The sequence below is a fragment of the Equus przewalskii genome, chromosome 6 (assembly GCF_037783145.1).
Source record: "Equus przewalskii isolate Varuska chromosome 6, EquPr2, whole genome shotgun sequence".
In the NCBI taxonomy this organism is placed as follows: domain Eukaryota; kingdom Metazoa; phylum Chordata; class Mammalia; order Perissodactyla; family Equidae; genus Equus; species Equus przewalskii.
This window is the reverse complement of record NC_091836.1, coordinates 79,775,476-79,792,236: the sequence shown is the minus strand read 5'-3', so window position 1 is coordinate 79,792,236 and position 16,761 is coordinate 79,775,476. Positions and strand designations below refer to the sequence as shown.

Genomic DNA, 16,761 nt, shown 5'->3' with positions numbered 1-16,761 from the left:
GTTCCTGTCTGTCTTTGCCAAAATGGGGTGGGTGGGATTAACTTCCCTCACACAGACAGGGAAACAGGCCCAGAAAGGCTGCGATTTGCCCAGTGCCCCAGGTGGCAACAGATGCTCAAAGTCCAGGTCTCAGAGCTTCAAGGAAGCCAGAGACAGGAGCCATGTTGGCACCAACTACACCCAGGGGGCAGCCAGGGTCCTGGGCACTGGCACAGAATACCAGGCCCTCATCTGATCCCCCACCACCAACTTTCAAGATCAAGGTTTCCTGTTGTCTTCATTCATATCACTTACAGCATCTACTGCTGCTGGGTCCTTCACAGGCCAAACAGGCTCCCCCAGAAACCATCCTGCCCTCTCTGATCTCCCCTCACCCCAACTCCACAGCATAAACGTAGCTGCCGTGTACTGAGCACATGAGGTGCCAGCACTGCACTAAGTCCCTCACATGCATTCTCCCATTTACTCCTCACAACAGGCCCAGGGGAGAGATACTATTAGTATTCCCATTTTACAGACTGAGAAACTGAGGTTTGGAGAAATGCCCAAGAAAAATGGCAGAGCTTAGATCAGAATGCAGACATGTTTGATTCCAGAACCTGCTTTTGATTCGACGTTTACCATCTGATCGTGTTGCTTTAAGGATCCAGCATGGGACTGACCAATTCCCTAGGGAACTCCCAAGATCAGGGCCTCTCCTTCATCTCTCTCGCTTAGCTTCTACAGCTCAGCTCTCCCCAAGGCAAGGCCCACAGTGCCTCAAATCAATCCGTGGGGAAGCCAGCAAACATCAGTGTAGGAGAAGCCAGTACGTGGGCTCTGCCCTTAAAACATCCTCTGGGGGAAATACATCCAGTCAGCAAAAAGTGCTGAACAGCTCGGGGCCGTGCCCCACTCGGGACCCCACCGCGGCCACAGCACCATACCTGGGAGGCCCTCTTCCAGAGGGGTGGTGTCTGCCCACGGCTGACCCAGGTACCGGGCAGTGGTCCGTGGGAAGCGGTGATAGGCGAGCCGGGCATACTTCTCGCGGATCATCAGGGCCTTGGCCAGGCTCTTGGCGGCCTGCTCATAGTCCTCCACTGTGATCTGAAGAAGGGAGTGCGCAGAAAAGCGTTCACACAGCAGGCCTGGGACCCCGTCCTTAGCAAGATCTGCTGCAACGCTGGCCCTTGGCTGGCAGCTGGAAACTTGCGGGTTTTTTCAGGAGCATTCCCACCATCCCCTGACTAATCAGAGTCACTCGCTGGGCCTAACCTGTTCGTACAAACCCTATGGTTTATGCTGAACACCTGATTCCTTCTGAGAGTCTGGGATTTGGGGATGTGCTCTGCAGAGGTGGGACCAGCCCCAGTAAAAACCTTGGATGCTGAGTCTCTAGTGAGCTCCATGGTAGATGGCACTTGACACACGCTGTCACAATTCGATGCTGAAGGAATTAGGTGTGTTCTGGACTCCACTGGGCAAGGGCCCTGTGAAGCTCACGGCTGGCCCCCTGCAGACCCCGCCCCACGTACCCTTCCCTGTGCTGGCTTTGCTCTGCATCCTTTCACTGTAATAAATTCTAGTCATGAGTACAGCCATGTGCTGAGTCCTAGGAGTCCTCCTAGCAAATCACTGAACCCCAGGGGTGGCCTTGGGGACCCCGCGACACCGGAGACTTAACGGCTGCAGGGAGAGAGGACGGTACTCAGCCTGCACACCCTAAGGCCAGCCTCGAGTGCTGCCGACCAAACCACAAACCTGCTGTTGCACCCGGCACACGGAGGCAAAGCCTTGACCACAACCCTAACGAGGGTGAGGACCATCATTTTCAGCTGAGAAAATACAAGGGTCCTTCGGAGGTAAAAATAAAAGCTTCCGCATGCTCGGTTTGCTGTTTTGCCAACCCCAGGCTTCCGATCCATCTGGTATCACCCCAATTCGCGCAATCAAAAACCACTTATTGACAAGTGTCACGCGCCAGACCCTTGCTGTAGATTTCATTCCAGTCCTCGCTGCAACCCATCTTACAAATGGGGAAACCGAGACCAGGGAGGATAAATCACTCGCCGGGAAGTTACCAAGTCAAACTTCAGACCCTGAACTGATCGATTCCCAAAGCCTCAGGATGTTCTGCTTTCCCAGCGCTGCCTCGGACTCAAAGATGAATGAGATAAATTCCCACCTTCCAGCAGCCTCGTTAATCTTTGTTGGGGAAGGACGTCTGTGGCAGAAATCCAAACGTGCCTAGGGAGGCAAGCAGCTAACCAGCAGTCATAACAGGGACACGTGACACAGCGGAGGGAGGTACAAGATGCTGGGAGGGCTGGGGCCTGGAAGTGTCCTTCTCTGCTTTAATTAAACAATCATGTTTTGTTTTGACATATTTTAAACAAACAGACAAGCACTGAAGAGAATATGACAGACACCCATGAATCTACCTTCCAGGGCTAAGAATTTCAATATTTTTCATCATTGTTTCAGATCTCTTATATGCTTAAAAAAATAAACCATCACAGATCCAGCTAAAACTCTTCCCTCCCCCCTCCTCCACGCGACTCCATCCTCAGAGGAAGAGAGCTGGTCTATATCGTTCCCACGCATGCTTTTATACGTTTACTAAATATTACTCTTTGCTTTTGGGTAAGGAAGTAGCTTCTCTTTCCTGATTCCAAGCGTCCCCCGTGAGGGTGTGTTAATTCCATTTTGCACCTTCCGCTGGATGGCTTCTGAGAGCGGCAGGAGTCGGGAGCAGATGCAAACACCCTGCCCACGACAAAGCCAAACACTGTGTGCAGAACTGACTGACTCAGCATGGCGAGGGCCCCAGGCCACAGCTGAAGATATCAGAGAGGGTACTTAGGATCCCAGTGAACCAGCAGCCACCAGCCAACTTGTAGGCACTGCAGGCCGCATGCCCGGTAGCAGACCACTAGGGGCCAAGGTAACCTGTAAGGTCCTCCTGCATCTCATGGACTTGGAGCTCTCTGCGGACCAATTGGCCAGTTCAGGGGCTCTGGGTCCTACTACATGCCAGCCCAGAGACTGACTGAAAGGAGCTAGTTAATGCACCAGGCCGAGGTCCTCCAGTTCAGCTGGCTGTCAGCCCACCTCTACTCTCCCTTCCTACCGGCTAGGTGGACACCAAGGCTCCTGGTCAGGATGCTGCATCTTCATACAAGGCCTGCATTGTTTCCAATCCAACCAAAACTCCCATCCCTAGGAACTTAAATAAAATAAAGTACGGTACATCCACATGGCAGAATACCACCCACTTGTAAAAAATAACAATGAAGTTCTTTACATATTGATATGGCATTATCTCCAAGATACACGGTTAAGTGAAAAAAACTGGGCTCAGTATAATGTGTGTAGTAAATTTTCATTTGTGTACAAATAAATAAATTATGTGTGCATAACTAATTTTAAGTACATAGGCCATCTATGTGAGAACACACAAGAAACTGAAGCCAAAGGTTGCCTCTGAGGAGGGGAATTGGGTGGCTGGAGGACTGACATAATTTTTGTACCTTTTAAATTGTATACCGTATACAAGGGTTCTCTACTGCACAGAATTTTTTTAAAACTAGGAGAAAATTTATAGGGAGAGTAGTAAACCACTTTTCTTTCTCAGATCTACTATATATTCCAAAACTACTGTTAAGAAGAAGAGAGAATAACAAGGCCAACTGAGGCGTGGGCAGTTGAGGGCCAGGGAGATCGAACCAGACTTCACGTCGGCACCATGGGATACTTCTCTTCAAGAAATAAGCAATAAAAATGCATCATCCACCAGGGCAAATTAGCACATTTTCAGTGACTGAGTGAACTGACTTGGTGTAAACCAAGCTTGTTCACTTTCTCATCAAGGCCCTCTCTTCCAGGTTGGGAGGGTCCAGCCTGCATTTAAGGATGCTAAGTCTAAGCACTTAGGAAGAGCTGAGTCAGCAATAACTGATTTCCCACAAATCAGTCAACACCAGGATTTGGCGGGAGCTGGCACTTCCTCAATGGGCTACAGGGACAGACAGCAGCATTTGGGCCCAGAGAACATACGGAACGTACAGGCCGCAGCCACAGTGTGCCAGCCTGAAGCCCTAGGTCCTCCTCACAGGGATGAGCAGTGCCCTAGACACACCCACGCTCCACAACCTTGCCTAGGACCCTCCTTCTCTTCAGACTCCTGTGCCTCCTGCCCGCCACCTCCCAGACGCTCACAAACCAGGCCAGGTTTCAGGGCTGAGCGTGACCCCAGTGGCCCAAGGGCCCCAGCCTCTGCACAAAGCACAGACATCCCAGCCCCAGGAGCCCACGGAGAGCAGGGCGGGAGAGGCTCCTTACCCCGGCACAGTAATCTCCGCTGATGGTGACCCGCTGGAACTCAGGCATGGCATAGGGCGCTGGCATGAGCTGGGACGTGGCCCCAGGGAGCACAGGGGTTGTGGGAGATATGGCCGGACTGATTGTCGGGAGCCCCTTCCAATCTTGCGGCGTCGGTATTTGCAGAGACAGGGACTGGGACCGAATCATCTTGAAACTTTTCTTTCTAAAAGCCAAGGACAAGGAAAAGTGGGAGACATCAGCAGCTAATCGGGGCGAGTAGGAAAACGTCTTTGCTATGTACATGGAAGAATTGTGCTCTGATTAATTACTGGTTCTGGCCCTACCATGAAGAAGTTTCTGATTATCTATGCCCTCCTCTTAACACAGGTCTCTGTGCATGAGGTAAAGAACAACCCTCCAGACACCCCTCCATGCGGCCACTAGGAACTGCCGTGGGCTGTGCCTGCACAGCACAGAGCACTGGAGTGGGCAAACATCCCAGAAGATAGAGGACAGACCACGCTGCGGGGCAGGGAAAGTGCGGACGACGTCAAATCAACCAGCATGCTATCTTAACCCCACTCTAAGGCCCAGCATGTGAGCAGTCTCAGGAAGGACTATGAACAGGATCACAGAGAGACAATCTCACTGTATTCTAGAGGTAGAAATTTGGGGTGTTGGAGCCAAAGCCGCAGAGAGCCACAGAGAGATCGTGACGATCAACTAGTCCCACCTCCTTTTTTCATAAAGAAGGAGTCAGGGGCTCAGAGATGGAAAAGGGCTTACACAAAGACACATGGCAAAGTGGGAGCTGGCCCTTAGCCTCCCACCTCCCTGGTACTCCCTCTACCCTGTCACCCCAGCTGCTCCTTCCTCAAGCCTTCCATGTGCCATCCTGGCTGCTGCTGCTGGGGCAGGCACAGATCTGTATCCTGTTATGGGAAAGGGCTTGATCAGCGTCAATTTCAGGTCCCTCTGGACCTGTTACCTTAGCACCAAAAGACAACTTCACTAACTCTTGGGGAGGTGCGCACAAGGTTGGGTTAAAATGCCACAGGCTCAGGCTGATCTGCAATGCTGATTTGGGAACACTCACTTTCTTCATTAAGTAAATAGTAACATTTCCAATGGCACCACCCCAAGTCCTAGAATCCCCAGGAAGGGAGTTAACCAGCAGTGAGGGGAGGCCATCCGCATTCCCCTCCCCCAAGTCTCCTTCTGCCTCCAAGGGAGCCGAGCCCAGCATCACCACCCAGAGGTGTCCAATGCCAGAAACTAGCTGACCGCCTGCCCTATCTTGTGCCAGAGGGCCCAGCAGCCTCCTGGGTACTTATCCCATCACAACCACGGCCAACAGCCAGCAGCAAAGGACTCAGTGACAATCACAACCCACCAGAGCCCAGCAGACCCCTCCTCTTCAGGGACACCTGTAAGGGGTGGAGAAATCGGTTGATCCCCAAACAGACCTATGACTCATCCGGAAGCAGTTGTGTTCCTCCTGGTTCTCGGCCAGGTCTCCGTCTCATAGACCCACTGCCGATTTTTCAGGAACCACAGTTCCCTCCCCTATCTATACACCCACCTCTTGCCATGGCTCTCTGGTCTGTCCATGACATTATCACCTGTTTGGGGACAAGGCTGTTTACACCTAGAAAATGGAGGTGGCCCCTTTTCAGGAGTCTTTGCCCTGCCCCTGGCCCTGCATAACAGAAGCATCGGGTTCAGGAAACTCAGCCTGAGCTCCAGGAGCCTCCGGCCCAGGCTTTCCCCAGCCTGCCATCCACCCATCACACGGAGTTGAGCCAAGCATCCTGCCCCAAGGAAGATGCCAGCTCTAGCCAGTCAATCATTCCTCAGAGGCAGATTCACCTTGAGCAATGAGGTTCTCACTTTGGCATCTTTTGGATGTTCATACCTAGAGGAAGAGCCATTACTTGTCACATTCTGACAGGTTCAGCCAGGTCCCATGAGACACTGGCCTCTGTGTCACTCACATACCTGCCAGGTCATTGTTTTAATCTCTGTGCCAACTTCACCCTCACATCCTCAGCCAATGCTGCCTAAGGGCCAGTCCTGCCGGGATGACATCTAAGGTGAGCAACAGGTAAGAAAGGAAAAAAACCCCACCACAATCATAAATCTGGAAGGCTGCCTAAGCCAAGAGTCCACCAGGCTTGTCCTAGGAATGTCCCTATTCTTGTGCCCCAGTGAGGAAGCCAATACCCACCAGCTAGTGCCCAGAGAATTCTCCTTGAAGACATACATTGTGGCTCCAGGCTGGTCTTCAGGTGACCTCCAGATTGTCATCTGTGCGGTGGCAGCCCAGACTTTGCAGGCACAAGGGACGGGTTTAACAACAGATGGAGTAACTCCTCAAGGCCCACTCACCGTGGGCAAGAGCTTGGAATAAGCAGTACTAACCACTGAGCTTGTATCTAAGAAATTGGAAAAGCTAAATGGAGCCCAAGAAAAGGGCCCCGTGTTCATTTTCTATGGCTGCATAACAAATTCCCACAAGCCTGACGGCTTCAAACAATACCCATGTACTGGCTCACAGTTCTGTGGGTGAGAAGTCGGCGTGGCCTTGGCTGGGCTCTATGCTTAGGGTATCAAAAGGCCAAAATCAAGATATTGGCCACACTGGGCTCTTATGTGGAAAGAATCCACTTCCAAGCTCATTCAGGTTGTCGGCAGAATTCAGTTCCCTGTGGCCATAGACCAAGGTCTCGGGTCCCTTGCTTGTTACTGGGCAGGGGTCACTCTCTGATTCTTGCACACAGCCCTACCATCTTCAAAGCCAGGCATGGCGCATGGTTCTCGTGCTCTGAATCTCTTTGACTTTCCCCTCTACTACCAGCCTGAGAAAGCTCTCTGCTTTAAGGGCTCACACGATTAGGTCAGGTCCATCCTGGTCACTTCCCTATCTTCAAGTCCACTGTGCCACATACCACAGCATAAGCTCGGGAGTGACGTCTCATCATATTCAAAGGGGCTGGAGATTAGGCAGAGGAGATATTCTAGAAATTGTCCCTTCCATAGGCCCATATCCAGTATCCATTCTATACAACTGAGGCTCAGCCAACAAAGGTGGAGAACGGCAGCTAAGTGACTCTGTGTGTGTGTGTCCACACACTCCTGTCCTTCTTTCCCTCTCAAGGCTATCTGAAGCCCCACATGTGTCATAATAATAAAAGAAGTTCTCATAAGCTTTATCTGAATTATATAACCATAGGGTGTCCTGGCTGGAACGAACTTTAAAGTCTACACACCCCAATCCTCTAAGACAGCCTTTGCTTGAATACCTCCAGTGACAAAGAGCTCACTACATTTCTGAACAAGACATCAGCATTCAATGATTTATTCAAAAAACATTTACCAAGCACCTACTCTGGGCCAGGCCAGTGCTAAGCACACAAACACAAGATGAACAAAACATGATCTGTTGCCACTGCTAGAAAGCATTTCCTTATGATGGGCCAAGATCAGTCTGTCCACAGTCCCACCTGTGGCACCTCGTGCTAACCCTTGGGGCACCAGAGTTAGCCAACTTGCTCTACCACTGCTGGCATGCCCCCCTCCCCCACCCACATGTCCACCTGGCGGAAACTCACTCCTGCCAAAGAGCTGGCAGCATGTGCGGCTGTGAGGACACCAGCTCCAGGCCAAGCCTGAGGGCCTGCAGGGCGGAGAGCAGCTCCGTCATCCCTGAAGTGGACAGTCCTCTTGGCCACAGGGACCCTCTTGCCCGAGCAGGCCAGCAACACAGGGTGGGAACTGATCACGTGGGCTGTTGTTACAGCATCTCTCAGCACCTGTCTGGTACCTCCACCCACTCTGTGGCCCTTGGCTGCTCCTGCCATTCACTGTGTCCCCATCCTTATCCTGAGCCACTTCCGGCCCTCCTCAGCTCCCAGGCACCCCCAGAGCCTTCCCGTTACAACACTGATTCAAATGCTAAACCCAAGTTAAGAGCTCCAGGCTCGAGAAGAGCCAGCCTCTTCCCAGCGGCCTTCTGAAGCCCACTGGCCTCTGTAGTCCGTCCAGAGGACTTCACGCCACAACAAACCTTTCACCAAAGACCCTCACCTGAGTACAGCGAGTCAGGGGGGCCACATGTGTATCCCATTATATTCAGTAAACTACTCTGTGCCAGGCCCGGGGGTGTATGGTAGGTAAAACACACCCCCCGACTCCAGGGGCTGACTGGTGAAAGCCCAGATGACTGGACAGTTCAACAGATTGTCCTCACACACTGTGGTCGGTGTGCTGAGACACCCCAGATACTTGGGGATCCCAGAGGAGACACCTAATCCAGACCGGGGGTGGGAGCAGTGGAGCATCAGAGTCAGAGACGGCTCCTGCATCACTCCCAGAGTGAGAGGGGAACATTCCAGAATGGGGAGGCCTGTTTGAACCCCTCCCCACACACACACTCAGATCATTCTGGCAGCCCCTACTCCTCCAGAGGAGAACTACCCCTCCAAAGGTGGGAGGGAGGCAGGAGTCACGAACCACGTGGCGTTTTATTAACAGTCTGAACCTGAACGCAGAGGGCATTCACCTGCCCCACCCGCCTCCCCTTCCCGAGTCCTTCCCAGCTGCCCTTCCCCTCGAAGACCCCCGGGGTCAAAATGAGGTATGATCTTTACTACCGTTTAAATTAACTTTCAAACTCTCTATTCTTAACTTTAAAAGCAGAGGAATTGAACTGTTTCAAAGGAAGCTCCTTTGTTGATGGCCCTGAATTTAAAAATGTTACCTTCCTCTGATTTAAGAAGTTTCATAAAACAAAATAATTTAACCACACTCTAGCTATGCTATGATCATTCATAACAAATATCTGTTTATCTATTCTACTCGGGGAAGCAGCTGTTCCAAGGAGCTAAGCTTTTCAGATAAAGTACCCTTTCCATCCTAATTTAAAAAAAAAAAAAAAGCTTCAGTGTGGCTTTTTAAAATGAAATTATAACTCCTGTATCTTAACCTGAGCACACCAATCATAATTTAATTTAAAGCTGTCCCGATGACTCAGGGTCATCACCGCATTAGCCAGTGCCCATCTTAGAGGTATTCTGTCCCAGGCTGCTGTGCTGCGCATTATTCTGTCTGCTTTTCATAACTATCCTGTTTCCTCCCTCACTACTGACCGTCAAATAATAACAAACACAGGCACACTAATGAGGTCCCAAGCTCAGGGCTAAGCAGTCATGATTATTAGCTCATCTCATTCTGAGAAGGTAGGTCCTCTCATTAGCCTCATTTTGCAGATCAGGAAACAGTTAAGAGCCTGCCCAAGGCCATCAGTGAGAGATAGGGCTGCCTCTGAAGCCGGAGCCCAGGCTCAGCGCACGACACGCTCGTGACTCCGCCTGCAGACAGCCCTCTCCCCACTTTTTGTTGGCTTCCTTACGTCTGTCCCAGGATAGGAAACAAGATGACCAAGCTTACCCGAATTCTGTGTAAAGTAGGAATAAACAGGAGATGAGATGGGAACATGGGAGGACGGCAGCTAAAAGGTACGGGGTTTCTTTGGGGAATGATAAAAGTGACTCTGCAAACATCATAAAAAGCATTGACTTGTGCACTTTAAGTGGGTGGATTGTACGCTATGTGAATTATATCTCAATAAAACAGTTTAAACAGAAGAAGAAATAGGAGAGCTGGGGGAGCACTAATGTGCATTTTGGTTGCTGAGAAATTTTCACGTTGTTGTCAGCGTTGGCCAAGTTCCAGCTGGGTGCTCTTGTAGACAGGCAAACTCTAGCTTGGCAACATGATAAGATTCAAAGCGAATAAAAGACAGCTTCTGGCTACCACCAGGGGTTTCCTATCTTCTCATCTGTGCCTCCTGACTTGATTCCATAGATAGCGCCCCCTCCCTCTCACCGTGACCCAGCCCGGGTCCCAGTAGAGAATGTCAGCTTCCTAAGGAGCCAGCGCCTGTGGCAAGCTGTCCCCCCCCCGCTGGCCTCCTGACCAGGGCCTGGCCTGCAAAATGAGAGCTTCTCTGAGCAGCCTGAGGCACTGGCTCCCTGGAGTCGGCCCCAATTCCAGAAAGGTTATGTCTGAACCCAGCTCAGCTCTGACAGCTGCTCCCAGGCTTTGGGTGCTCATCTTTCTTACAGCCGCAGTTTTTCTTCTTTTTGTAGGAAGCTGTTTCACTTCCTGGTTTTAGTTTGTGCCTTTACATTAGACTTAGAATAGTCTGTTTTTTTCCAATAAGAGAGAAGAAGACAATGGTTATAAAGAAAAGCCTTGTCCAAGGGCCAGGAATATTCAGGCTTGTCAGAGGAGCCAGGGCGAGGGAGGGCTTTTTCAAACTGGAAACCCCATCTTACGTCACAGTTTGAAACCCAACCCACAGACTCTGGGTATCTGGAGACCTGCTGCTGCCTCCAGGCCTGTGGGCTCCTCACAAGAAGGCTCCAGATCACCATTTCTGCTCCAGAATGTCAGCGAGGAGCCAGAGACAGAGAGGAAGCTGGGGAGAGGGCTCCTCCCGAAACTGTTCGCTTCTGAATATTTGCATAATGAAGCCTCTACTGAGCAGTGAAGCTGAAAGACAAAACTGGGGGTGCACAGTCCAGAGGACACTGGGACATCTGAGGGGTAGTCCAGGGACCAGGCCGCCCTTTGTCAGAAAAGAAGCCAGTGGGCAGGGGGGAGCTTTGGCCTCGCTTCCCTCCATTTCATTCAGAAGCTGGCAACTATATCCTGGGGAGAGGCACCCAAAGCCCCCCCCCGACTGGAGATGGGACAGCCTTGTGACCAAATGTGGGGTTCTTGATTCAAAAGATATGGGTTTCAGTTCCTGCTCTGTCACTCACTCGCTATGTGTCCTTGTGCAAGTTAATTTAACTTCTCTGAGCCTTAGTTCCCTCATCTGCAAAACTGAGATCATAGACATCCACCAGGTAAGTGTGGTGTGGGGATTAAAGAACGGGGGTGAGCTGCACAGCCCCGCACTTGGGCCACCGTACGCAGAGCTGCTATTGCTGCCCGTCTCCACAGCAGGAAGGTGGATAAAGAGTTAACATTTACAGGGGGCTCACTGTGACCCAAGCACTGTCCTAAGCCTTTCACATATGTTAATTCCCTCATTCCTCACAACACCCCATGAAAGTAGATCCTACTACCATCCCCACTTTATAGACAAGGAAGAAACTGGGACACAGAGAGGTTTCCTAATCTGCCCAAGGTCACGGAGGGTACTAGTGAGCGGCAGAACCCAGTGATCAAGGGAGCTGCGGCCACCCTGATGTGGTATCTGTGGTGGCAGTGGAGAAACAGGACATCTTTCCTCTGCCACATATCCACGGCTCACCAACACAGGCTGAGTCCTGGGCTGGATCCCGGGGAGGCAGTAGGAGCCAGGTACAGTCCCCCAGGAGCAGCCGGCCAAAAGGGGCAGGGATGCAAACCGAGACCACCACATCCTAGTAAGTAGGGACAGGATCAAATTTCTGGAGAGGAGTTCGCAGAGGAATTTCTGGAAACCCTGGAGCACAGCTGGACTCTGAGTGAGAAGGCTTCCATCTTGCCGTGAGACTGGGCACTGACAGGAGGAAAACAGTCTCCTCCTGCAGACGTCAGGCCGTGTCACTCTGTAACAGACACTGGCCTCAGAAACCTATTATTCCCAGTAATAAAAAATGCCAGGACTCCTTCTGTTCGTATTAGGACGGGTCTAAAATGCTCAGTTCATCAGACACAGAAGGTCCTGCAGACTGCTCAGTTCATCGCCAGCCCTGTTAAGCTCAGGCAGCACGGACAAGGATCTCTACAGTCAAGCTCTGCTTCCCCCTCAGGGGTGACCATGCTGCGCCTGGGGCCACCACCACACCTCACCCCACACGAGGCTGGCACTTGAGCTGGCTGATGGCACCAATGCCCCCCCTTCAGGGGCACAGCGCCTCGGAGGAAGGAAAGCACTTATTTTAACGATGGTGAGGCTCTGTTCTTGCTTTTATACCAGTACTCCACTTTTTACTTCTTTACCAAAAAAGTTAAGGAAACAGTGCAATTCCATATTCCCAAGAAAGGAAAGGACTTGCCTTTAAAAATAAGGAGGTAGCTTAGGAAGGCCCTGATGGCTGACCAGGTCTCAGAGAGGGCTTATGTCCCACTGCATTAGCCGTTGAGGTCTGCAGTGTGCTGGCCAAGCAGGCGCCAGCTACAGCTCCACTGGACGCTTCCTCAAAGCTTTTATTCTTTAATTCTGCTGTCCCAGGTAAGATAAACTGTGAAAGGGTGAGGGCTTCCCCATTGCACTTGGACTAAGATGCAAACTCCTTATCAGGGTGCACAAGGCCAGTGGATCTGGGCCCTGCCCACCCCTCCAGCCTCAGGTCAGGGCACTGCCCCCCGGACCACACCTCTGCCTACAGGGCCTCCTTGAAGACACTTGAGGGCCTTTGTCCTGGCTCCTCCAACCCAGCTCTGTGCATAGCCAGCTCCTCTACACCCTTTAAGTATCAGCTACCATGTCACCTTGAGAGTCCTTCCCCAACTAGCTAATGGGAAAAAGGACTCTCACACCCCTCATTCCCCCCCCACCCCCTTCTCTCTCCACTCCCTATTCATCTCCTTCCTAGCACCTCTGCTGGGCCTGGGCCTGTTTGTCCTCAGATCCTCTCCCGTCCTCCCCTGTGTTTACAGCTATCTGTCAGCTGGCTTCCGGCCAGGTTTGGCTAATGGTAACAACTGGGGGAAATTGGAAGGCGGCAGAAGGATTAAAGCCAGGTGACTTCTGCCTCCATCGCTGCCTTGGGAGGCGTCTCTGCAGCTGTTGCCTCTCCTTGGCTCCAGTTTCCATTGGAAAGGCCCCCACAGTTCCAACCTCTCCACCCTGGGCTCCGGCCACACCACCTCTTTCCATTGTCTCTCCAGCCTAGTCGGGTAGCTGCTTCCTGCTGTGTCTAATCTCTGGGCTGCTCCCCTCGCCTGCTTGTCTCCTCAGTTCTCCACCTCTGTAACCAATTCCCTGTGTTCAAATCCTATTTCCATTGCTCAACTGGTTTCTGTATTTCTAGTTAGACACTGACTGACACAGCATTTATCATAACTCAGCATTTTTAAATTAATTTGTCCAGTTAATTACTGTCTGGACCAACTGTAAGCTCTACGGGGCAGGGACGGTATCTACCCTGTTCATTGGTGCACCCCAGTGCCCACCTGGCAAATGCTGAGCTGAGTTAATCAATAAGGCAAAGTACTTGTCAGGGGAAGAAGGAAGTAAAATCGATGTTTCCCAAGAAATCCTCAAATTTCCAAAAGGAAAATGGAAATGTCTTTTAGAAAGGGTGTGTATTTATGATTTGCTACTAAAGCAGCAGCAGAGAGATAGCGGTTTTTGACCTTTTCAACCAAACAGAGCCACCAAAATGTCCTTCAAAAAATAAGTGATGAATTAAGCAGCCTCGGTTAAGAAATCATGCAGCTCTCGGGCATAGGCCAGTCCCCAGGAGGGGCCTCACCTCAGGACGCACACCCACAGCCTGCCTGGGTCTCACAACCGTGCACCCGGGAGCTGAGTCGTGGGAAGGAACAAACCTTTTTGCAGTCTCCACAGACTTCTGCTCTGCCAGCTCCTTCTGCAGCTCCCTCTCCTTGGCCTCCTTCTGCCCGATGGGGCAGTCCTCGGGGACGGTGAACAGGGACAGAGCATCTTTGCTGTCCTCTTCTCGGAGCACTTTAGCAAACACCTTCTCGGCCAGGAGCCGGACTTGCTCATCCACCTCAGAGATGTTCAGCTTGGGGAACTGGCGCGGCATCTCGGCTGGCGGGAAAAGAACAAGCATTGAGCTTCACGAGTTACGGGATGGCGTGAACCACGGGGGGGGAGGAGGAGAAGGTCCTGAAACGAGGGCCCGGCCCCCCTGGTCCTTAGGGTCCGCTGTCTACTCAGGAATTCCCCAGACCAAACCCAGCCCGCCAACTTTAAAAACTAGCTCAATGAGTCGCTCGGATGTCAAGAGTGTGGGGTCACTTATATTTCACGAGGAAACAAAGGATCGGAAGGCCAAGAGGAGCTGTCCAACCAAGTGTGCCTCCATTTTCCCGAACTCGGGGAAGCCACCGCACGCTGGCAGCCCTGCCTTTCTCGACTTTGTTTCCACGATGGAAAAGGGAGAGAAGAGTTCAGAACTGGCCTCCTGCAGACCGTTCCGGGAGGCCGTTCCAGTGCAACAACGACCAAACCTTGCTCCCACTGCACAGAGGGGAAGACCGAGGCCCAAGGAGTCTAAGGATAACTTGAGGTCCCAGAGATGACAGCGGATCCCTGGGGAACCCAAAGCTGCCTTCTTCATTTCATAAATGGGGACCTTTGCTGAAAAAAAAGAATCTGCAAATACAGTTCCACCATCTCCCAAACCCCCCAGAACTTCTTACAAGACACAGCAAATAAGACAAAGGTTTGAGACAAGGACACCCTCGACTTTCACAACGCAGCTGAAGACTCACTTCCTCAAGAAAGCCTGCCCTCAGCCACCTCTCTGATTGGTTCCTTACTGTCAGCAGCTGGCCTAGCCACCTGGTTGGTTCCTTTCTTTTCTTTCTGTCTGTCTTTCTTTCAACAGTTATATAGCACCTACGTACACCCTGCCAAGCCCTTCATACTTATGAACTCAGTTAGTCTTATTATTCCCACTTTACAGATGAGAAAATGAAGGCACAGAGAGTTATCTTGCCCAGGGCACACCTTCAATAGGTGGCAGAGACCGGTGCTGTCCTCAGCCTTTGGCTCCCCAGTCATGTTCCTCTCTGAGACCCTGCTCAGGGATTTGAACCCTGGCACCTGGTTCCAGCACCTGTATTCTTAACCACTATGCTGTGCTGCTTCTCTTTGTCCATTTGGGTGTCCGGGCAGGTCTCCTCGCTGTCCCCAGCCTCACACGTGTGGAACAGGTGAATACCACATCTTTTCGACAAGCCGCCTCCACCAGGAGCAGCTCTGGAAGAGGAGCTTCCTGTCCCCCTACTACCATAATTTCTTTAAGGAAGGTTCAAAGAGAGAAGTGTTGGGTTTTGTCAGCCCGACAGATGAGGAAGAAGGTAAGAGCAGGCCCAGCTGCTGTCTGGCAGGGAGAGGAAGCAATGGCAGGTCAGGAGGGACACACTGAGCAGCCTTGGGACAGTCATTCTCTGCTCCTCACAATTCTCTCACCTGTGGGATGAAGGAATTGCACTAAATGGGCTCCAAGGCCCACTTAAGTGGTGGAATTCTCGATACCAGACAGGTTTCGGTGCCACGGAGGCCTGCTGCCCTGGTCATCTCTCATTCATGACACAGACAGGAAGGAGGAAGCCGGGCTGGTAACGGGCAGTCAAAGCACATCTCCGGGCCCCTTGGCTCTGACACCAATTTCCTCCTTCCCTCCACACCCAGGGCCGTGCCTTTCCTGGGCCTCCTCACCCTCAGGGGGAGGGGGAGGGAGCTGATGAGGACAGTGGCACCTCGGCACCAAATGTACTGGTCTGTGCAGCAGAGGCCAGGACGGCAAAGGCCTGTCCTGCAAAGAGGAAGAGGAGCCGCACTGACCGTGGAGATTTCCACGTCCCGATAGGAGAGAGAAGGGGAAGCTGGAAACCATCAGAGGAGACACTGGGAGAAGAAAGCGACAGAGGAGAGAAAGACAAAGAACTGGACCCAGGAGGAGCTGTGAGGCCAGAACAAAGCTGGACCCCCACCCCCAAGTCGCAGGCCAAGGTCAAGTGCGGCATTCCAAAACCTCACATGGCACCTCAGAAGTAGACAGCAGACAGGCCCAGGCGAGGTGCGGCCAATACCGGCAAGCACCCACCCCATCTGACAGAGTAAACTCGCTTCTAGAAACTGCTTCTAAGAAAAGAATCTGAAGGAAGGAAAAAGCACAACGATGTTTGCCTGCACTCTTTACATAAATAGTTAAAAACGTCCAAATAAAAGCACACTCGCTTGAAAGAAAAGTTAAGCAAGCAAAATTATAATTATGAGGACAGTGCAATCACATAAATAATATCTTGTGAAATAACAGTAAATGAAAAAATTAATACATAAAACTGTACCCGCCCTTTGGTTACAATGATATGAAAATGGATCCCCTTATGGACAAGGGCTGCGTGAGGGACACACACTCAAATGGCCAGGTGGCAGATTGCCTGTGGGTGAGGCAGTCCCTGGTTTCGATAGCTAATGCTATTATAATGTCATTTTAACAAATACAAAGAAGATAGAAAGAAAATGAACAGACTTAAGAGTTTATAAAAAAAGAAAAATAGGAAACAAATCAAAGTTCTACATCCCAGGTTTTGGCAAGTAGGGTCCTCTCCCACCTAACCCACACAGAGAGAGGGCAGCCCAAGGAAACTACACCACTGAGACCCAGCTCTGCGTTAGCTCTTGTCCTGGACTGGAAGCTGCCCACCACAACCTTTCCACCCCCTCCCCTGGCCCCCACAAACACACATGGCCTG

At 51.5% G+C, this 16,761-nt stretch overlaps 1 protein-coding gene across 8 annotated transcripts in view; it reads right to left on the bottom strand.

Moving 5' to 3' along the window:
* The window catches only part of AMPD3 (adenosine monophosphate deaminase 3), a 45,167-nt gene that overhangs the window by 21,380 nt on the left and 7,026 nt on the right, over positions 1 to 16,761 (bottom strand). For 7 of the 8 annotated variants that reach the window (XM_070626347.1, XM_070626349.1, XM_070626346.1 and 4 more), the window contains exons 2-4: positions 13,858 to 14,083; positions 4,324 to 4,528; positions 927 to 1,089 (exon numbers count right to left, since the gene is read on the bottom strand). In XM_070626347.1, the coding sequence (XP_070482448.1) occupies positions 927 to 1,089; positions 4,324 to 4,528; positions 13,858 to 14,078 (589 nt within the window). In that variant the 5' untranslated portion in view covers positions 14,079 to 14,083. Of the gene's footprint in view, positions 1 to 926; positions 1,090 to 4,323; positions 4,529 to 13,857; positions 14,084 to 15,472; positions 15,627 to 16,761 lie in introns of those variants that run through there. The other variant, XM_070626351.1, reaches the window with a different exon arrangement.